Source organism: Zootoca vivipara, chromosome 12 (genome assembly GCF_963506605.1).
Source record: "Zootoca vivipara chromosome 12, rZooViv1.1, whole genome shotgun sequence".
NCBI classification, from domain to species: domain Eukaryota; kingdom Metazoa; phylum Chordata; class Lepidosauria; order Squamata; family Lacertidae; genus Zootoca; species Zootoca vivipara.
Window position 1 is genome coordinate 9,094,743 of NC_083287.1, and position 23,146 is coordinate 9,117,888.

The following is a 23,146-nucleotide window of genomic DNA, read 5'->3' on the forward strand; positions in this document are numbered from 1 at the left end:
TAGACCTTCACCGAAGCACAGAGGAGGTAAAAACAGGATGGCAAATGCTGTCTTCACTTCTGACCTCTGCAGATTCATTTGCAGGCCTGCTAGGAGCACCAGACTTTTTCCTGCATGGTCAAAACTGTGCTTTTTCTGAATGGAAAGAGCACTCTACGTGTACTTTCAAACGTGTACATTCACATAACACTGGTCCTGAGAGATCTACATTGGCTCCCAGTATGTTTCCGAGCTCAATACTGTACAAAGTGTTGGTGCTGACCTTTAAAGCCCTAAACGGCCTCGGTCTTGTATACCTAAAGGAGCGTCTCCACCCCCATCGTTCAGCCCAGACACTGAGATCCAACGCCGAGGGCCTTCGGCAACTACCTGACATTTAGAAAATACCTAAAGGCAGCCCTGTTTAGGGAAGTTTTTAATCTGTGATATTTTAATGTATTTTAATGTGTGTTGGAAGCTGCCCAGAGTGGCGGGGGGGGGGACCCTGCCAGATGGGCGGGGTAGAAATAATAAATTATTATTATTATTTATTTTATTATTATTTTTCAAAGGAATGCATGCGTGTCAAAGCTGGGCCTGCTGCAATCCTTGTCCTCCCACAACCATTGAGTGGATGAAGGTCAGAAAAAGTCTTGAGGGTTCATTGACTGCTGTGTGTGCTCCCCAACCCCAGAGTTTCAACTTGTACGGCAAGTTGGTAATCAAATGCTGAATCAGCCCCATGTCTTTCCCCTTGTGAGTCATGCAGCCTATCCATCATTTATTTTAGTATTATTTTTAAATGGCACATCTATATTTGTAAGTGTGTTTATGACTCATGCTGGCCGGGGTGGTGGTGGTGGGAGTAGCCAACTCTTTTGGAGACTGGGGTGAAATGATAGGTTCATGACGTCACAGGTAGAAGCCAATCCCTTTTTTTATTCTCCCAACTCAAAACATGTAGAACAACAAAAGTAGCAGCAATTTATTATGGAACAAAAGAATGCTGTGTGTTTACTGTTTTCAGGAAGGAACACCCATATGCACTCTCTGTGTCTGCAGCACACACATCTTTCTTCTGAAACCAGAACCATCCTTTTCCTTTTGGGACAAGAGATCTGCATCCGTTTAAGAATAAGCTGCAAGGACCTCGGCAGGCTGAATTCTAAACGCACAGACCTCTTTATATTTTTGTTACTTATTGCCGTTTGTTACCCGAGGATATGTTCGTAACAGCTTCAGAGAGAGGCTTGTCATCACACATGCACTGTGGGGCGCAAAGGCAGGCTTTGTACATTAAAATGGAGTTTCCTTTAACCTTTGAGTTTTTGTCCTATCCAACTGTGCAGGCTGAAGCACGAGCTATGTAGCCTGAGACCAGCCTTTGCCATGTGTCTGCCTGGCTCCCCCAAGTTGGGGGGGGGGGATAATTCCCCCCAATAATATAGTTTACATTTTGCTGTCATTTCTTCATGTCTAAAATTAATTATAAGGGAATGAAATCGCTAGCGGTAATGACATAACTCCTATATCGCTGAAATTGTATTTAGTTTAGATAATACGAGAGTAGATTGAAATAATTTACCATTTGTTGGGAGGAGGGAAGTTATAAGGTTGTATAGCTGTATTGTTGTATTGCTGTATTGCTGTATAATTGAATAAAAATTTACTGGTCAAAAAAGAAAAAAGAAAAAAAGTACCCCCATCCCATACTGTAATGGAAGGCTTAAAAATCCAACATGAGATTGAATGTTTTGGAGGTGTTCCTAAAATTGTGTGAGAGGCCACAGCAAACAGTGACTCATTAATAAATGTGACAACTTGTTTTGGTCCTGGAGATGATTCTCTTCACACTGACATCCAGCTCTTGGCAATATTGTCTCTATGATGTCAGAGGAGAGCAGGCAAAGCACGAATCTCAATGTGCCCCAAACCTTAACTCTCAAATCCTTTCTAATCCAATTCTGAGACTTTCTGGAATGCTCTTTGCAAAAAAAAGTTAGCATAACATTTAGGTTAATTGAAATTTGGATAATGAAGTTTTACTGGCTATATCATGGAGTACTTTTTATTTATTTGATTTAAATCTATAGACTATCTTTCTGCAAGCCCCCAGCCAATGTTCATAGCAGCCATAGGTACCAGCTCCCTGGGGCCCTGGGTGCTTGAGCACCCACAAAATTCCCCATGAAGGGACCGGGCACCCACAAATTTGGGTGCCAGGGCCATGCACACTGCAGGGCACCCACAGCCCCGGTCACCCATGGTCATGGAGCCAAGCTGGCCCTCCTGATAGCAGCAATAACTATTTTATTCAGTAGGAAGTTGATTGAGCTAGACTTCTGACTTCTTCCAGCCTGCATATCATATGTCTCATCTAATTTTAAATTAAAATCTTTTTAGTTTAAAAAATTGTGGCCTGCACTTGCTTCTGTATGTCTGTGTAGTCATGCAGCTGTGCTTGTGTGCATGTTAACAGGCATTTAGGAGCCATTATATTTCTCAATCCTGAGAGGAAAAACTTTAAAAGAGACTCATCAAGAAGTTGATATTTGTGCCTGCTTTATAACTGTCCCTGAATTTCCGCAAGGGATGAAATTTTAGAAAGTCAAAATGTATGTGACAAGAAGGCCAGGACACAGCACACAAATTCAGCTATAATATTCAGCTATAATATTCATGACGTTGTGCCTAGCAAACAGTTCTGCCTTTTCTGCCTCAGTGTATCTGAAGAAGTGTGCATGCACACGAAAGCTCATACCTATGACAAACTTAGTTGGTCTCTTAAGGTGCTACTGGAAGGATTTTTTTTTATTTCGTTTTGACTACGTTGGACCAACACGGCTACCTACCTGTAACTAGTTCTGCCTTTGTGAGACACACCTTTTATTTGTAATGACTTAGGGCAGTTTTTCCCAACCTGAGACCTTCTGGGTGTTTTGAACTACAACTCCCATCAGCTCCCAACAGCTGGTAGCCCTCTGTCAGCTACCTCCTTCTCTAGCCTCCAGAGAAAGAGTCAGATGGTTTGCAGCCTGCAATCCCTGTCAGTGGAATTCCGTCTAAGGCAAATATAAAGCACAGCTGGAAGCATGCACTGCCCTTACAGCCCAAAGCAGAAGTCATATCAATTCAGCCACCTGCAAACACAACAGTGTCATTAGACCTAAAGGCAAAGTTATACAGTATGCCATTCCAGCGTCTTAATTGCTGTTCTGGCTTCCCCTCTTGAGTGCTAGAGAAAACTATTGCTTTTATTTTTGGTCCACCTATACCCAAATATTACCTCTGTCTGATCATGATCATTTAGTATTAAGGTAAAGGGACCCCTGACCATTAGGTCCAGTCGTGGACGACTCTGGAGTTGTGGTGCTCATCTCGCTTTACTGGCCAAGGGAGCTGGCGTACAGCTTCTGGGTCATGTGGCCAGCATGACTAAGCCACTTCTGGTGAACCAGAGGAGCACACAGAAACGTTGTTTACCTTCCCACCAGAGCGGTACCGATTTATCTGCTTGCACTTTTTGGCGTGCTTTCGAATTGCTAGGTGGGCAGGAGCAGCGACTGAGCAACGGGAGCTCACCCCGTTGTGGGGATTCGAACCGCCGACCTTCTGATCAGCAAGCCCTAGGCTCAGTGGTTTAGACCACAGCACCCCCCAAGTATTACTTCTGTGTGATCATGATAATTTAGTATTACCCGTAATGTATTTTAAATACTATACACGATGCATACATAAGTAGAGAACAGCCTTGCTAATAAGAGGGTCAAACTGGCTTTCATTGTTCAAAACACGCCCACAATTTAGTGCCATTTCCCTGAGGAAAAGCAGAGCACCAAAGCTAACGGCTATATATATAGTTTCACTCCTTGCCAGCCTTCGGATTCAAGACAAATTGCAGCATTCAGCAAGTGCATTCTCAATATATTTCCATAAGTTGCTGCTATTAGAGTATCAGACAGGGGATGCGAGTTGCCCCAAAATGGTGCTGCTGGTGGCATTGCTTCTTTGCTGCCAGCAGAAGCAGCATGGGGGCTCCTCCCACCTGAGGCAGTGGCCTCACCCCTCCTAAAAAGCTGAGCCAACTTTGCGCAAGACATGAAGGCAGCAGCCTTCTCCCACAGCTGTTCCTCATTGCCTGGATGAAGCAAGCAGCCATTATGGCTAGCTGTCACAGACACCCTTAGCCTCTCTTGATGAATCTAGCCTCCTTTCAAAGCCATCTAAGCTTGCGGCCATCACCGCTTCTTATTGCAATGAATTCTGCAAACTGAGTATGTGCTGTGGGTGTAGCTTATGAAGCATCACTAATGGTTATTTTCCTTTGCTTCTGGTTCCTTGAATCAAACTAACAATAGGAGACAGAGTTTTTGTGTGTGACAGCAATCACTCGTTCAGACCACTTCACCTCTTTTTTTTTTGCTGACTATGGCAGCCACTGTGTGTTGACACAAACAGAGGAATACTGCCACCTCATTTTTTACCCCCCAAAGCACTGGGGGTAATAATAATAATCAATAATAATCAGTTAATAATTGGTCAGTTAATTAATTGCTGTTGTATGAGACTACATATGGCCTGTTTCAGCCATCCTTGAGCTTCATCTATTTGTGGCTTAAAAAAAAAAGGTAAAGGACTCCTGACAGTTAAGTCCAGTTGCGAACAACTCTGGGGTTGCAGTGTTCATCTCGCTTTACTGGCCGAGGGAGCCGGCGTTGGTCCACAGACAGCTTTTCCGGGTCATGTGGCCAGCATGACTAAGCCGCTTCTGGCGAAACCAGAGCAGCGCACGGAAATGCCACTTTACCTTCCTGCCAGAGTGGTACCTATTTATCTACTTGCACTTTGATGTGCTTTCGAACTGCTAGGTTGGCAGGAGCAGGGACCGAGCAACGGGAGCTCACCCCGTCACGGGGATTTGAACCGCCAACCTTCCGATCGGCAAGCCCAAGGCTCAGTGGTTTACACCAAAGCACCACCCACGTCCCCTCTATTTGTGGCTACAGTGGTACCTCGGGTTAAGAACCTCGTTCCGGAGGTCCATTCTTAACCTGAAACTGTTCTTAACCTGAGACACTACTTTAGCTAATGGGGCCTCCTGCTGCTGCTGCGCCGCCGGAACACAATTTCTGTTCTTATCCTGAAGCAAAGTTCTTAACCTGAGGTACTATTTCTGGGTTAGTGGAGTCTGTAACCTGAAGCGTATGTAACCCGAGGTACCTCTGTACTTCACTTAAAAGACATAAGAGGCAGAAAATCTGCTTGCTCTATGAGACTATCAGTAGAAGTTTTCAGTGCCAGAATTTCAAGTGGAGTTCCATAGCCATTAAATTGGATGCAACAGATGAAGGTGAATCTTTTGGGGTTTTTAGAGTAGGGAAGAGCAGTATGATTCGGACAGCAGGCTTCAGATAAGTTAGCTGGTGATGCTGCAGGAAGCATAAATTCCATGCTGCAGTTTTGTTAATCCAGCAGGGAAGGAAGATAGGAAGACTCCTAAGGCAGCTGTAGCAGGAGATTTTAAAGCAAGCTGTAAAAATGTACAAGAAATGGAAAGTCTATTGTGCCACTAAGGCAACGAAGAACGAAATCGCCCAAGGTATGGAGAAAATTGTATGGAGAAAACCAATAAAGCTCGTCTTTCAATAATATCATTTGAGCTAGTTCTAAATGTGCAGCTACATTCTTTTAACAATAAGAAAGTATACAAGTGCCTCAGAAGCCTGACATCTCACAAGAGAAGTTGTGCGCTAGGCTGCTGTAGCAAAAACAGCAAGAGCAATTTAGCAAACTAAAAGACTAACAGATTCATTGCAGCAAAACTTTTACAGCAAGCCTAAGAGAAATTTATTGTAGGGAGAGAGTTGGTGAATGTGTGTATTCACACACAGAATTGGATTTGGAGTCCTCCCAACAATTTAAACAATTGCAATAAGTATAAAGAATTATAGGCAGGTCTACAGCGACACAACACATTCCACTGAATTGCAAAATGTAATGATAGGTCTGGTGTCCCCACCTGGATTTTCCAGGTGGATTCTTGGGTTCATGGCTAATGGGGGTTCTTGGGTTCATGGCAGTTGGGGGTCTACTGAAAATGGCGATGCCTGCCAGGGCCTACAGTCAATAACACCATGGGGTTTTTTTTAAAAAAAGAAACCACCCAGGATGATCTTTTTAAACTCACAGTCCCTCTGACTGGTGGAATTTTGGGCACATGGCATTTTGAGAAAGCTATGGAGTTGACCCTATAAATTAAATTCCGCAAAACTAACATATTTGTGGGGTTTTTTTCGCCCATTCTGTGATCATTAGTTACCACCCAGAATGTGTCTTCTAGGTCCTGATGGATTAAAAAAACAAAACAAAAATTCCCCAGTGGAAACAACTCAATGTGTTCTTGCATGTAGGCATGCTAAAAACAAGCTTAAAATTAGAACTTATTTCCCAGGGACATATCTTTCTTTGGAAACAGCATTAAAAAAAGGAAGCATTAGGAGTGAGCTATCTTCTCTGGAGACTTAAAGAAAAAAAAGCAGTAGCAGCAGCAACAAAAAATGCTAATAGTTTCCCACAATTAACCTATGCTGCTCTCCATCAGTTTCAGCGTGGCTTAGCTCACTTGTTTCCACAACAGTTGCCCCACAGCTGAAACTGTAGGTGTATTGTTATTTTGCATGTAACTAAAGAAGGCAAGAAGATGGCTCCTGTGAGCGATTGCCCCCCCCCAAAATAAATAAATATGAGAGTTCAGAAAAAGCGCCAAACGTGGCATGAGTTGTAGCAGTGTATGTGGAACTAAAAGAGTTAGGACAGCAAACAGGGAGAAAAACTTAAGAGTAGCATTTGCACATTTCTAGCATTGCAGGAGGTTACACTAGATCAGGGGTCGGCAAGGTTTACGGTGCCTGGGCCGGTTCACTCCAGCGGAGATCCCTCTGTGGGCCAGATCACGCCCGCACCCGCAATTTCCAGCATCTGTGTCTCCACAGATGGGATTTCCGGCACCACAGAAGTGAGTCCCCGCGCTGCGCTGGTTTAGCACAGTGTGCGGGGACTCGCTGAGCAGGTGGCTCGGTTCAGGGGCGGCTCATGGGCTGGTTAAACGACCCCTGTGGGCCGCTTGTGGCCCATGGGCCTTAGGTTGCTGACCCCTGCACTAGATGACCCTCGGGGTCCCTTCCAACTCTACAATTCTGTGACAAACATAGAACACCTGCATCAGGGTAGAGTTAGCACCTATTCTGTTCAAAGTTCAGGGATGCAATGCTGATTAAAATGCTTTTGACTGATTACAAAGGTGCCCCATATTAATTGGGCTGCACAGTAAGTTTGGGCTCTCAAACTTCAGTGGCGCCCTGTGATTGTATGCAAGGATGCCTTTGTGGTCACCCATGAAACAGTTAATGCAGGGGAAGAAGGATTAGGAACAGAGTTCGAGTTCAAAACACAGATAAATATTCATACTTAAGGGCTCCTGCAGTCTTCATGAGAAAAATGGTTATGCATCTCTGATAGTTTTCAATGATGGTTGTATTTTGAGGGGCGGGGGATCTAATTTATATTGCATAAAGTGAAATGAAATTGCAATTGATTACATTGCAAAACATAAAGTGAATGATTGCTCTTCCAGCTAAGGGGGTGTCAAGAGGAACATTCACTGAAGAAACAAGATATATTATGCAATCTTGCTTTTGAGTTCCTTCCTGATTCTGCTGGTCTAACCAGTTCAGGGTAGACTGATGTGCACCAAAACATAACAATAAATCGGAGGGAATGTTTTTAGGGATTTGACACAGATGCTGAGGCACAGTATGCAAAGAATGTGTGGAAAGTGAAGATTTTTTCCATTCGAGTCACTACAGGAAATGGACTTCAGGAATAGCATGGTTTTTGTTTTTTTTAAAAAAGGATATATTTTTTCAGCACTTGTTTTCTTCAGTGGAAAACTTTCTGTACATGAAAACACTACAGAGAAAGAAGGAAAGGAAAGAGGCCGAAGCACATCAAAGTAATAGCCTCGTGTTTTGATGTGCTGGCTTTGCAGTTTCAGCCCAGACTGGCTCTTAAATAGTATCTTCCTGCAGAATATTGACTCCTTCCTACCTCGCCACCCCTCAAATACATTAACATGTTATCTCAAGGGTGAATGGAAAAATATGACTAAACCAAACCAGACTGGATATATTGTTGGACAGGGTAGGCTAGGTGGTTGGGAACGATCATTAGCATTGCTCTTTTACATTCCTTGCAAGTTCTACATTATTAGCCGACAAATAAATCACATAATGAATCAGAACTAGTTTCAGCTATCAAAAGAGAAAAAAGACTCAAGTGGTCATAAAAATTCAGGGCTTTGGAACCTGCCTTGCATCCGCAAATACTCTGATTCTCAATTTTTTTCCTTTGCAAAAACTGAATACTTATTTGAAATATATGTGTATCTGAAGAAGTGTGCATGCAAACACAAAAGTTTATACCAAGAACAAACTTAGTTGGTCTCTAAGGTGCTACCGGACATTTTTTTAAATTTTTTAAAAATATATATTTCGACTGTGTCAGACCAACACAGCTACCTACCTAAATCTGAATACTTATTGTTAACCAAGCTATTCTAACAGCCTGAGGAATTAAAATATTTCTCAGCTTCATGGAATGTTACCATCATGCATAATCTGTAGGCCTCGGTGGTATTCTGAATCTATACATAACAAGAGTCTCAGCATCTTGTACAGGAAATATTAAATACAGCATTCTCATCGTATCTTCCTCTTATTAGGATAGGTTAGACAGCAAAGACATATCTGGTGAAAAACCAAGAAAACCCTTAGTTTCATCTGAAACAAAGGGAAGGTTTACACTACAGTACTGCATTTATCACACCATTATATTTGTCAGTACATGACATATGGAGGGCCCTCCAGATGTTCAAGGGGAATTCTCATCATCTCTGGCCATTGGTCCTGCTGGGTGGGGATTGTAAAAGTTGGAGTCCAACAACACCTGCAGGTTCAGAAGAGGTTGAACCAGGTGATATGTTGATACCCAGTTTTGCATGGAGAATTTAATAGCATAAAGACCCAGAATTTATTCCTAAACAGACACAGCTTGCGCAGAATCCAGAACAAAAAGCTTTCACTCTTTTTGAACGATAAGCACTTGTGGAATTGATTCAGGGATCGAGAATGTTTTGTTGGCATGCGCAAACGCAATTACACAAGCATCATGGTTGTACATGTGTGTAATACATCTCTTTCTGTAGCCTCCAGATCCAGCCCTATATCTTTGTATTGAAGTGATCTTGCAGCCTTTTAAGTGCTTTATTGTTAAATATCCAGCATTCGCTTCCACTGGTGCAACTGTACTGTTTGTCTGCTTGCTTGGGGTGGTTCTGAAAAAACACCACATCTTCCCCAGTTTCCATAATATTTGTGCATGTGTTTTATTTTGAAAGGGCTGAATAAGCCCCCAGACACATGTATGTAAAGGTCCAGGAGTGTTTGTGTGAAGGTTTTTAGAGTGCACTAATCAAAGCACTGCATTTTGTTGCATCCTCTCCTCTGTCCGCAGGCCTCATGGTTGGCATTCAGTTTATCCAACAATTGTTGTAATGATCCAACGGCAGTCGGAAAGACACCAGCTAAATTTATACATTGGTAAGAGTAAGAAGGATATTCTGGATATTCACTGAATCTTGGTTGAAAAGAAGACTAAGAATAATATCCTTGTCTTGCAAAGCTCTTGCAAGTTTTCAAATTGCACACTTCAATTCAGAATATGTTTTATACATTTTTATTCAAACTTGGATAGGGGAAAAGTATGCCCTCTTATCTTTGTAAATTTCAAATTCTCCTCTCAAATGTGCTTCCACTGTTGTTGAAATTAACTTAAATATACAGAAAGTTGGTTAAAAGTACGAATTTCCCAATATATATTTGGGGATGGGGGTTGTGGGGGGACGGGACATGTAGCTCTTGTTTCTTGAAGGTCTACAATGCTCTCCAAGATTGGAATTCCCTTGATATTGATTTGCTCAACTTAAAAAGCCACTGATGAACAGCTTGGTGAAATAAGTGCCGCATAAGATTGTTGGCACTTTGGGATTTCCCCATTCACTGGCAGACAAATCATAAGTGGGCAAAGTTTTGCCTCCCTAGTTAGGGTAAAAGACCATTCAGTTAGACCATATCATAGAACAATCTTTGCCTAACCGGTACAGAAAACAGACTTATTTGCTTACATCAATCCTATCAGTGTGAGAACTTCCAACATATGCTGAAGGAAGTATCTGCTTATGAAACATTGTATCAGTTATCTACAAGAGTATATTTATCGTTCTTCTTCCAGCTTCCTGCCAGATACCACTTCTTGGACTTCATCTCTCTTTCAACACCATTAGAACTCCTTGAATCTTTCCCGTATGATATACTATTCTTTTCCTATAGAAGCATGGCTTCTAACAATCTTTAGGTTCTAGGACCATAGAAATACAGTCTCAGAATTTGTAGATCATTAGGTTTATCGGGAGAAATGTTTAGTTAGCTCTGGCTAACATGCAGAAACACCATAGTGCACAGATGACATAATGATTACTATATAATTCCCCTTCTCTATACAATTATGATCTCTACCCAACATCTCGTTGAGATCCTCACCCACCTTGCAAGACCACAGTGGTTCTACTTTGTCACAATTGGCCAATGATCTAGTCAGAAGATGGTTTTGAGTGATCAGATGCATTAACTAGTCCAATGGACTCCCATGTCAGTGAGGGGGAGATTAATACAATATATTTATGCCATCTTGTAGCAAAATTGTCAGAGGTTGTTGTTGCGACTACTCTAGAGTAATGACGCTCCACATTCTTGTCTTTAGACAGTTTTATTTAGTGCAGTCTATTTACAGTGGAACTGGTGTGTAGAACATGTCTGCTTAGTCCGATGCAGAATCCGGGAATGGACCACCCCTCGACTTCTTCCAGCATAAGAGTCTCGGGACAGCAAACCTTCTCCCCCTCCTTCTCCTGCGTAATTCCGGAACCGGGGGGGGGGGGAGGGTCTACGCTCCATGTTTTCCTTCTCCCCCCTACCCCCCTCTCTTCCTGCCTCACGTGTAGCAGGGGCTCTTCTGTGTTGCCGGAGCCCTGCATCCCTCTTCCTCCTTCCTCACTGGACTCCTCCCCCTCCCCGCTGGCATTGCTGCTATTGGAGGAGCTGCTCTTGATGATGGGAGGAGGGTCCCTGTATTCTCTTCCCCTTACAAAAATCTTAACCACTAAGGTATGAAACTATTAGAATCATCCAGTGGCAAACAGCTGATCTGCACAGCAAAGATATCATAACCACCATGCCTACAGCTCAAGAGCTTGTTTATGAGATGTCTAGCAAGTAAAATACATAATAAATAAATTATACACCTCTTACTAGTCTAGATGCTCTGGTGTCACAGAAGGGTGGGCTAGCCAGGCATCTGAGTGCTATGAAGGGTTTTAGAATTTCATTTCTAAATTTCATGAATGTTTCTGAAAATTAAACTGCAGAAATATTGTCTACAGGCCTAAGTGACATCTTAATTGGTGCAAACTGCTTGATGGGGTTCAAAGGCTTGCAATCATTTCAGACTGATAGCATTTGCTGCCTTGGATGTGATATTATAATGAAAAGCTTATATGTTTATTTGATTCCTATTTATCTTATTCTGTGCACTTATAAGATTCAGAGCTCTGGAATTCTCAAGGGACAACAAACCCTTCTATCATGATAAATACATAAAAGGAAATGGATCCTTTGGACAAAATTTTGCCTAGAGGTCTTGCATGCACATTCTAAAAGATTCAAATAATCAGCCCAAGTTTTCTTTATCACACCCTGGAAAACACCATTGTACATTAGGTGCTTGGGAAGAAGCAAAACTATTCTTACCTACAATCATGTGGTTGCAGATGTCACAGAACGTAGGTTTTTTGAATATGTGCTCCTGGAAAATGTGAGTCTTGTTGCTTTCCTGTTGGTGTTGGACTATGGTGGGAGTAGATGTCTGACTTTCAGAGGTTGAGAGCTGGCCAGTTCTGGGGCTGATTTCTGATAGCAAATCTACCTGCAACTTCATGTCACTGTTTGTCCTCTGGAAAAAGTTGTCTGCACTTTTACTCCGTAAACTTTTGGTCTTGAAAGACAGCGATCGTTTCAGTTTCTGGAGCTGCAATGCAACAAAACATTGTTCAAATAGCAAAGCTCATCATAGTATGATCAGGTTCCTAATGACATGCAGTTCTTGCTGACCTTAGTTGTATACAACGTAATTCCAGTTACTCAAATTTGAATACAATCCAGACTGATGAGTAGCTCTGCATTGCCCCAACAATGCATTGCATATGTGCCTATTTAGAAATGGTTACTATGATTTAAATGACACACTCCAATGGAAAGTTCCCTGTGCTAGTTTTAGTGAAATCAATGGGAGTTGTCTCCTCTTGTGCAGTTCCTATTCTTTTCAATGGGATGATCTTCCTGTTGGATTTTGCTATTTATATTACAGGTATTTGGTTTCCCCCCCTTCTATTGTGGGAGAGGCCACACATAGCCAGAAAGAGAACCTGCACCATTTTGTCATGTTTCTCAATGGCAAAATGACATCAAGCAGGTAATAATGGCCACCTCTGAAGTCACAGGGGAAGGGCCATAGTTCAGGAGTAGAGCATTACTCTGCCTGCAGAAGGTCGCAGGTTTGATCCCTAGGAGAGACTCTTGACTGAAACCTTGGAGATCTGCTGCCAGGCAGTGTGGACAATCCTGAGTAAGAGAAGGACCAGTGGTCTTACTGAGTCAAGACAACTTCCTGTGTCACACATGTTCACAAGTACAGGAAGAGACACATTCCTAGGGACTTTTGCTCACATGCAAAATTGCTGTTTACTGCATCACACCCATTAACTCCCTTCCTAAACACACAAGCACCATTGAGTTCTTAATTCAACGATTTTTGAGATGAAAATAAATAACAGGACAAGGCGATAAACAGTGCCCTCCATCTTGTGTTTCCAGTCCCTTGGCTGCTCTTCTCAGAGAGATTTGCAGCCAGCTTTCTTCATACCTCCAGTGGGAGCGCTGAGCTTCATAACTAATCACCTGCCTACCACTGAAAGTGCTCCTGCAGAAATCAAGAGTCATTATCATTTCCCCATCGTTTGAAAACCAGAATTGCAGTTGCACAAGGTGACTGTAATGACATTCATTATTGATTTGCCATCCATTCCCACCATGCCGCATGAGGTTAATTAAATGGTAAACACTCTTCTTCTTCTACCAGGGAGCAAAACTAAGCAGTACAACTAAGTGCTTGTTTTTCTAAATAACAGCCCTCTTGCTGGCTCAGCAATAGGCCCCGAGAAACTAATTTAATGCTGTAAGCTCAGTTTCAGACATAACATGATTTGCTAATTAATTCCACAGAAGCCATTTGCCCGAATGTACAGAAAGGCTAGGTTGTGTCTGGGCGCAAAAGGAGGACCAGGGCAAACGGACTATGGATTAATATTGGCAATAGCTTCTATCAGAGTACTGTAATCCTTCCCATTACTTTAGGGCAGCCTTTGCCAACTGCTGCCCTCCAGCTATTTTGGACTACAGTTCTCATCAGCCCCATCTGTCATGGCTTATAGTCCAAAACAACCGATGGACACCAGGTCAGTGGAGGCTGCTTTAGGCAACTATGTCAGTTATTGCTTCAGTTGCAACCAGGTTGTAAATTCAGGCAGGACAGGAAGCATAAGGACCCAGTCTTCCTGTTACTCCCCCCCCCCCCTTGGTCAGAAACTAATCTGAAGGATGCAAAAGCTGACAATACAGGGACAGTTTGCACATCATCTGGGTGGATAGATCTGAAAGCTGTATTTCAAGCAAGACAGAAATGTGGAGAAACAGTAGACAGAGGCCCTTGCACGTCTTCTTCCTTCTGTAACATTACGATGCCCAAGGTTGACCTCACTGGTGGGGAAACTAGGTTTTCCTTAGAGAACGTCCTCAGAGAAGTTTGTTCCTGAGAACAAGGACTCTCTCGCCACCCAATGCCCTTTTATGTAGCCACGACCCTTAGCCAAGAAAGCACGCCTGCAGGACACACCAAACCACTGCACTTCAAAAACCGACCCATTGCTAATTAGTGTTGGGTTCCCCGCTCTTTCTCTTATGAGTTCTTTTCAAGAAGTGATGTGTTTAGAGCACTCTTCCAGCAGGAAACACATGCCTAGCATGTCCTCCTCTGCTTCCACCTGCTCTGGCATTCTGATCAGCGAAAACTGTCTCTGGAGTCAAGGGTACATCAATCTACCCGTGGTGCAACTGAAAACCTTTGGCTACATGCATTTCCATATGCCAGCCTTGGGTTTGTATGAAAGGGAGAGATGTGCAAATACTTCCACTGTGCAGAGATAACTGAGCAGCTGGATCCAAGGAGGACCTAGGAAGCTCCTTTACACTGGGCCAGGCTAATTGTCCTCCTAGTCCAGTCGTAGTCTAGTCTAGCTGGCAAGGGCTCTCTGGGGAGTCTGGCAGAAAGTGACCTCCAGGGGCAGCCCAAAACATTTTGCTGCTTGAGGCAGGTGGTGCGACTAATTCCCAGATCAAGGTAGAGAGCGAGTCTTGAATGAAAGAAGAAAGGCTGAGACAGCAAAACCCCACAACTGCCTCTCCATGGGAGTAAAATCACAACAATATAGTAAATATTGTGCTGCCTCTTCCTGACAGCCTAAATCAGCTGCCACTCTCTGCTTAATGGTAGAGTCTTTCCCTGGGTCCTCCACACTTCCTTAGCAGCACAGGATCCCTTTTAACTGCATTTGCCAGGGACTGTTAACCTGGGACGTTTAGCACGTAAACCACCGGCTCTGCCTCAAAGCTCTCTATCTGGAAAGCTGTTGCTGATATTGAGCTAGCTAATATTGAGCTAGATGAACCATTTGCCTGCCTGGGTATAAGGCAGCTTCCACTAACTACTTTGGGTCTCTCCCCAAGTGAGTAGTTTCTGACACTTAAGTAAATGGTAACTGAAAAATAATTTAACTGAAGGGTGCAGAGGTTTAATGAATTAACTCCTTTCTTACAGGCAGAAAAGGTAGTCCCCCCAAAATATTAGGATGTGGCTTTTGATACAGTTTCATTTGCATGAAACTTAGTATGAATAGTATCCAAAGCATTGCCACTATATTAGTTTATTGGAGTACAGCAGATCCTCTAGCAGCTTTTAATTTTTTCATAATAATAATAATAATAATAATAATAATAATAATAATAATAATATTTATACCCCGCCCATCTGGCTGGGTTTCACCAGCCACTCTGGGTGGCTTCCAACAAAATATTAAAAATACAATAAAACACTGAACATTCAAAACTTCCCTAAACATGGCTGCCTTCAGATGTCTTCTAAAAGTTTTGAAAGCTCATAATATTTCTAGTTCATTTTTCTACCGGTTTGCTTTCCTCTGCGACACACATCAGTCACACTTTGAACTTATGTGCCCCAGGGGGAAGTTTCCCTTTTTTAATTATTAACACACAAAAAATAGGGGGTTCTAGTGAGTTGCTCACAGATCTTGGAATGATAAAGCTGTGATCAAGCAGAATTATTGGCAGGCAATGAATAAAGATGTGGCTTCGGTTCCTCCTGTTGTGCTGCTTCAACAATGTGCAAGTAAGCAAGGCAACCTATGCTTCAGAAAACAAGGGAGGACTCTTTTTCCAACATTGGAGAGTATTTAATTCAGATAGCAGAACACCATGCTTACACAAAGCCATCACACTAGCCTGGCCATCAATTTTCCCTATCTTGGTAAAGAAGGTAAAGGTAAAGGACCCCTGGACCAGTCCCGTCAAACCTGATTATGGGGTGTGGCGATCATCTTGTTTCAGGCAGAGGGAAGCCGGCATTTGTCCTTCTGGCACATGGAAACACCACTTACCTTCCTGCTGTAGGGGTACCTATTGATCTACTCATGTTGGTATGCTTTCAAACTGGCAGGTTGGCAGGAGCTGGACAGAGCAATGGGAGCTCACCCTATTATGCGGATTCAATCTGCCAACCTTCTGATCCGCAAGCCCAAGGGGCTCAGTGGTTTAGGCCACAGTGCCACCTGCTCCCTACCTTAGTTTTGACTCACATTTGTGACAAAGTGCAGATCCCACAAAGGACGGAATTTTCACACTGCAAAAAACTCTAAAAGAAAACACTAGTGGAGATATCCAAGTCATTATAGATAAGTGTGTGTCTCTCTGTGTGTGTATAGTCAGTGTGGTCTAGTGGGTAGACTGTCAGTAATAATAATCATAAGAGAAAAGCACTTATTTGGGGGAAAGCTCAGTGGCCACAGTGAGTGTTCATGTTTAAGCAACCACTAACATTGGAAGCCATCATCTGGAATCAAATAACCAGAACAGATTTTTCCATAGATCTTCACAGGAACCAGCTCTTGTTATGATTTCAAAATGTCCAAATATCAAACCATTAGGAAACAAACTCAGTCTAAATTTCTCACCCACTGGCATCCTCAAAACAAATACATTTAAAGTCAAACCCCCTCATTTTATTCATTTTGTTTGTTCCGATGAAATTGATATAAGATTTCATGCAGTATAAATAATGAAAGGTATTAAGAAAATTGGATTCAATCACCCACTCATTTCTTTTCCTTCTCTCTCTCCCCCCCCCCCACAAGCCAGCTTTGTTTACTGGATTTTTAGAGTAAAAACGCAGCATTGAAAAATTTCTATAGCCATTGCCAGCTAAATGTCCACCCTCCTCTGACTGATAGGACATTTTTTTCTTTAAGCTATCCCGAGATGCATGCAAAATAATCTGAATCTTGCATTGCAAGAAAAAAAAGATCCATACCAACATTTATCTGCAACCTTGAAATGTGTCAGGTAAACAGTTTATTTCTATGGAAACTAAAGCATTTCCAATTTAAAGTAATTGTTGATATACCAGTGTTACTCCAACTGACATATCTCTTATAGACATACAAAGGCCACCACTGTAAATCAGGATTCTTCATCCTGGCACCCTCCATATGTTTTGGGCTCAACTCCATCATTCTTGACCATGCTGACCAGGACAGGTGGGAGTTGTAGTCCAAAGGAATCGGCAATATTTTGTTTCTGCTTTTCCTTAATCATTGCTGGGTGTGACCTTTGAACCAAGAAACTGTGGTTAATGCTAACTATGGTCTGGTTAACCAAACCAGATGCATAAACCATGGTTAGAAGTTGTCTGATTCGACCAAACTGTCCTTAACAATAGTTTGCTGGTTTGGCCAAAAGTAACAAAAGTGGAAGTGTGAGATTCCAAATGCCTCTTCTTGGCTACACTAGAGAAAGTGAGGGGAGTGGAGAGCATGCAAACCCCAAGGTCCAATGCTGCTTATTCTGGCTCATTCAAAATTAGCTGGTGGTTGGTTCTGTGGTACATTCAAAGCTCTCCTGCGCCAAGGCTTTTCTTTGTGCAGTTCTACACGCCCAAAGTAATGCATACACAGAGCTGCTCACTCCAGCAAAGTGAATGGCAAAACCTATTTGTACCCAAGTTCTACATGAATTCCAATGCACACGTGGGACTCTGAAGCACTTCAATTTGAGGTCGAAGCTTATTCAAACAGAATCTTAGCCTGCAATCCTCAGCACACTTTACAAGCAGTAAGTCACACTGCACTCAGCTGGGCAAAATGTGTCTAGCACAGCATTGCATGAAAAGTATTATACATGTAGCCAAACTGGTGCCCTCCAGAAGTACTGAACTCCCATCAGCTCCAGCCAGCATGTGAGTTACTTTAAGGTTGCTTCCCCCAGTCTATAATAATAATAATAATAATAATAATAATAATAATAATAATAAATTTATACCCCACCCATAGAAAGAAAGAAAGGGTAATATTTAAAGGTAATCACAGGACGGGCCTGAATAGCATTCTAAACCAGTTCACTGTGAGGCCTCTGCTTTAGACCTGCTAACTGATATTAGCTCGTTTGACACAGTTGATATTGTGCAGACCAAGCAGGCAAAAGCTGAACCAAACTTATCAGACAATGAATACACTTAGGAAAACAGGTACAAAGATGCAAGCCATGCTACAGGAGGAAGCCAGATGCTACAAGGAGGCTTCAAAGATTCCCTGCCCCCAGACTCACACACCAGAGCAACAAGCAACTCACAGCAATGCATTTCCAAAAACAATCAAGGAGCAGAAGTTGACCAAATAAAGCACACAGCTGTTTTATAACAGGAGCCATTGGTCTTGCTGGCTGGGCTGATTCAAGTTGGAAGTTAAACAACGTTTGGGGAGGGCACATGTTCTCCACCCCTACTTTATTAGGAAAGCAGCAAACTCTTCCCATTCTCCCCTATGGTTCACCTGTTGATCAAAGAGGTAGCTTCCACCAATCTGCCAGCAAAACTATAAGGAAAACACTGTAGTGTCCCAGTGCTAAGTCAAACCATGGTTTAGTGTGAATGAGAAAACGTGGTTCCTGGAGAGAAGACTGCAGCTTGCTTTGTTCTCTTTCCAGTCCTATGGCTGACGTGCTCTGTGGTTTCATATCTGAATCTGGGTTTATGATTGATTTTGCTCCAGATGAACCAAGGTTTGTTTTATGGCTCACTGCTCATGGTTTGTGTGGAGAAGCTTGGGTCTGGTTGTAATGCTAAGCCAAATCACGGCTTACCTCACAGAAGAATGGCATTAGCAGAACCCATGGAGTGACTGTGGTCTTCTCTCAGGTTTGCTTATTTGTCCTGCTTTGACCTAGTGTTACATGTGACCTGGACCAGTATTGGGTAGGGGTATTCCAGAGCAGGACTTTCCTCACACCAAAATGCATTTAAATGCCACTGGCGTCCGTTCGGCAAATATATATATATATATATATATATATATATAATCAAATCAAACCAAATAGTAATCTGAGAAAGAGTTGGATTCCTTGGCTTGAAGTTGAATAAATTTTTTTTAGAAGGATGAAACTCAGGAAACCTCAAGAGAGCTGATGTCCCACTGGGCTCTGATTAGCTGCAGTTTGCCAGTGTAGCTCAGAAGGCCACCTTCTCATTTTGTGTAATTCATCCTTTTACTGTTGCAATCACTTGAGTGATGCGATTAGATGCCCGCACCTGGTAGGAATCCTGAAACCACCTACAGTTTGCATATGGAAAGCTGATGATCTGAATTGTCAGTTTAAGGGTGTGTGTGTGTGTGTGTGTGTGTGTGTGTGTATCTCTACTTTTAACCTTGGGAATGGCACCTGCCCTGTGGAATGCCCTCCCGTCAGATGTCAAGGAAATAAACAACTACCTGACTTTTAGAAAACACCGGAAGGCAGCCCTGTTTAGGGAAGTTTTTAATGTTTGATGTTTTATCGTGTTTTTAATATTCTGTTGGGAGCTGCCCAGAGAGGCTGGGGAGGCCTAGCCAGATGGGTGGGGTATAAGTAATAAATTATTATTATTATTATTATTATTATTATTATTATTATTATTATTATACTTGAGAGCATTTTTTAATGTTTCAGACCAAATATAGGATCATGGAACACAAGTAGAATAAAACATTTTAATTGTTATAACAGGAAGTCATATAAACATGTTGGCTCTGATGTCGTAGTAACTCAATGGGGAAATGATGGCATACAGCCCATGAAGTGATAATGGTTAGCCAGGTGGCTTGTTCTGAGACGTAGGCCAAGTGACCACTAAGGTTCAGAAATGTACCCTTAGTTTGTACACGCAACACTTCAGCATCTCCTTTGACATTTTTGCCCAAGCACGTGATGTGTTGGCACTGGCTCTGAAAATCTGCTATGGTTTTTTAAAAATAAAAGAAATAAAATTGGAAACTATGGATTTCACAATCCTCCCAAGACCCAGTCATCCAGCTGAGTTCATCGCACTGACTTCGATATCTCATAATGATGCATGTGTGTGAGAGAGAGGCTGGGGAGGAAACTGAGACTCCACCCTAACCCAGGGACTCCACTCCTGTGTCCCTGGGTTACTGCGCATGGGCCCCAGGGACACAGGGATTGGATGCAGAGACTGCACGCACGCACACACACACACGCTCTCCCCACCCCCCCACCCCTCTACCAACCGCCGCTCCCGGCCGGACAAGCGCCTCAGTGTGCTTGCGCTAAAGAGCGAGGAGGAGGAGGAGGCTGCTTTCCCCCCTTCCCCCCCTACGACCAGCAGACCAAGGGGGCAGGGAGGGGCGCCGGGGGAAGCTGCGGGTTCTGCTATCCGAGAAGGGGCTCAGTACCTTGGATGCCGGTCTGGTGGGACATGACGGCAAGCAGCCGCCAGGAACGGCTGCCTCTCAGGCCGGGGGCAAAGGCAGGAAGCGGCGCCGGGGAAAGAGAGCCGCCACTCAGCGCCTCGCTTGCCTTTGCCCCGGCGGAGGCTCCTTCAGGCCAGGCAGCCTCCTTTCCGCCCCTTGGCTGCCTGAGCCCCAACACCTCTCCTTCTCCCAGCGGCGCCCATGGTGTCCTGGCCAAGGAGGCGGCGCCGCGGCCCCGGCTTTTGCCGAGACACGCGCTCTAGCGCCCGTTTTTAAACGGGCTGAATTCCACTAGTACAACATAACCAGATTAGAAAATTCACTTCCTGGAAATTTCCAAAAACGGGCACTTCTTAAGAATATGGAGCCCTCAACTCCTGATCTGAAAAAGGACCAGAAACTGGAAATATATATGAAGGGCACATGTTAAGCTATCAGGACTGACTGAAAATGCCAGGTTATCACCACCAAGGACTAAATCTCCTTTACACAGGCGAAATAAATGCAAGAGTATTCCACAACTGACATATAAACTACTATTACCTCTGGTCTTGCCTGAAAGGTAGCGCAGTGATTTGTAACCTAGATCTTTTTCCTGCCGAGATTGAAAATAGAGGTTGATAGACGAGTTCCATCCCATTCTCACAGCTGATTGCACTCAAGTGATCCAGCAATACTAGCAGCCAGAGCTCCCAAAATTGCTGCAGCTGGGCAGCTAAGGGGCAGAGCGGGGTTACTCTTGGGGTGCAGGTTCTTTTTCGGTGGGTCAGGTACTGTGGCTGGCCACTGCAGCTGTAACCAATACTTCTACTGAGCCATGCTACTTGACAGTGGGCAGGCATGAGTGGTGGGGGGAGGCCTTCCAGAAAGGTCATTGCAGGACCTTAAGGGACGCAGGTGGTGCTGTAGTCTAAACCATTAAGCCTCTTGGGCTTGCCGATCAGAAGGTGGGCAGCATAGCTGTCAAGTTCTCCCTTTTTTCTAAGGGAAATTCCCTTATGCTGAATAGGCTTCCTCGCGAGAAAAGGGAAAACTTGACAGCTATGGTCAGCAGTTCTAATCTGCACAGCGGGGTGAGCTCCCGTTGCTTTGTCTCAGCTTCTGCCAAACTAGCAGTTTGAAAGCATACCAGCGCAAGTAGATAAATAGGTACTGCTGTGGTGGGAAAGTAAACGGCGTTTCCATGCGCTCTGACTTCTGTCATGGTGTTCCCTTGGTGCCAGAAGCGGTTTAGTCCTGCTGGCCACATGACCCGGAAAGCTGCTCCCTTGGCCTGAAAAGTGAGATGAGTGTCGCAACTCCATAGTCACCTTTGACTGGACTTAACTGTCCAGGGGTCTTTTACCTCTTTTAAATCTTTGCAGGACCTAATGGAAACCTTTCTCCCCTCCCCACTCTCTGCAGCACAGCTGAACATGCCACCCACCTGCAAAGCAGGGATAAGGACCCACTGCCCTTCTAGGTGGCACTGGACAAGTGTCAGGGATAACAATGAAGGCTGCTTCCAGGTGAGCATGTGTTGTGTGCTGGGTGTTCCTCATGCATACAAACATGATGGCTGTTGGCATAAAAAAATGCTATTCTGTATTCCTGCACACCCATTTACCCATCCAGATTTACTCTTTTTGGGGGAAAGCAGCTAAGTTAAAAGCAAAACCCTGTTGCAAACGACCTGTTTGTGATATTCGCATGACCCATTTCCAATATTACGCCTATGTCTGGAAACCGCTAAAGATAACGTGCTCACAGCACAGTTGGATCTCTCCAAATCCTACATCCAAGCCTAAAGGCAAAAAGTTATAGATGTGAATCTGAAATGTTGACAATCGAAGAACTAAAATCAGGGTGGGTGGGAGCAATTTAGATGAATTTTCATAATCTGGTCTAACCCTTCTCCTTTAAGGAGGGACACACTTTCTGTATGTGTTGCGGCAGCATTCCACATTTTGGTTTGATTCTGAATATCCCTCCACTGCTATTATTGCACCTCTTGTCCACATGCTTATCCTTCTTTCGGGGCTCTCTTCTGTTCCTTGGGTCAAGTAGTTAGGAAATAAACATTCAGTCTTTAGAGAGACAATGTAGGCCATCATCTCAAAACAACAATTTTGCTGATCTACAAATCTCACTTTTTGTAGGATTTGGAAGTGCCGTCGGGAAACAAGAGCAACAATAACCCCCAGCTAAATGAATTGTCTCTTAGAAGCTGGTTAGGGACAAAGTATAGAAAAAAAAATAGATGTAGCATATATTATTTTATATCAAATTAAAGAAATATAAGCTCCCTTCCTCAACATTCATTAATTGGACTTTGACCTGCCACCAACCTCCTCTGGAAAGGACTCATATGCCTTGCTATATGCTGGTTGCTTAAAACTCTCTCTGAACGTACAGTGGTACCTCTAGTTACAAACTTAATTCATTCTGGAGGTCCGTTCTTAACCTGAAACTGTTCTTAACTAGAGGCGTGCTTTTGCTAATGGGGCCTCTTGCTGCCGCTGTGCCTCTGGCACACGATTTCCGTTCTCATCCTGGGGCAAAGTTCTCAACTCAAGGTAACTCTTCCAGGTTAGCAGAGTTTGTAACCTGAGGCGTTTGTACCTCAGAACCACTGTATCCAATTTTCATGGGAATGGTATATACTGCTTTAGTGCCTGTACCTTGCTTAATCTATTTGTATTTGGTACTAAGCAACAACCAACAAAAACAATAGGAATAATTGTTTCAGGGTTTGTTAGTATGGATGTCTGGGAAATAAAGAAAGGCTACAACTGAAGAAAGAAAAACTGCTTCTTTGTCAAACATTAATTATTGGGCAGCAAACATCTAGCAGAGATAGATTTTCCCTTG

At 43.3% G+C, this 23,146-nt stretch overlaps 1 protein-coding gene across 1 annotated transcript in view; it reads right to left on the reverse strand.

The window, feature by feature from the left end:
- The window catches only part of STAC (SH3 and cysteine rich domain), a 69,242-nt gene that overhangs the window by 30,932 nt on the left and 15,164 nt on the right, over window positions 1-23,146 (reverse strand). The window contains exon 2 of the mRNA XM_035130095.2: window positions 11,901-12,177. Coding sequence (XP_034985986.1) covers window positions 11,901-12,177 — 277 coding nt within the window. The remainder of the gene's footprint in view (window positions 1-11,900; window positions 12,178-23,146) is intronic.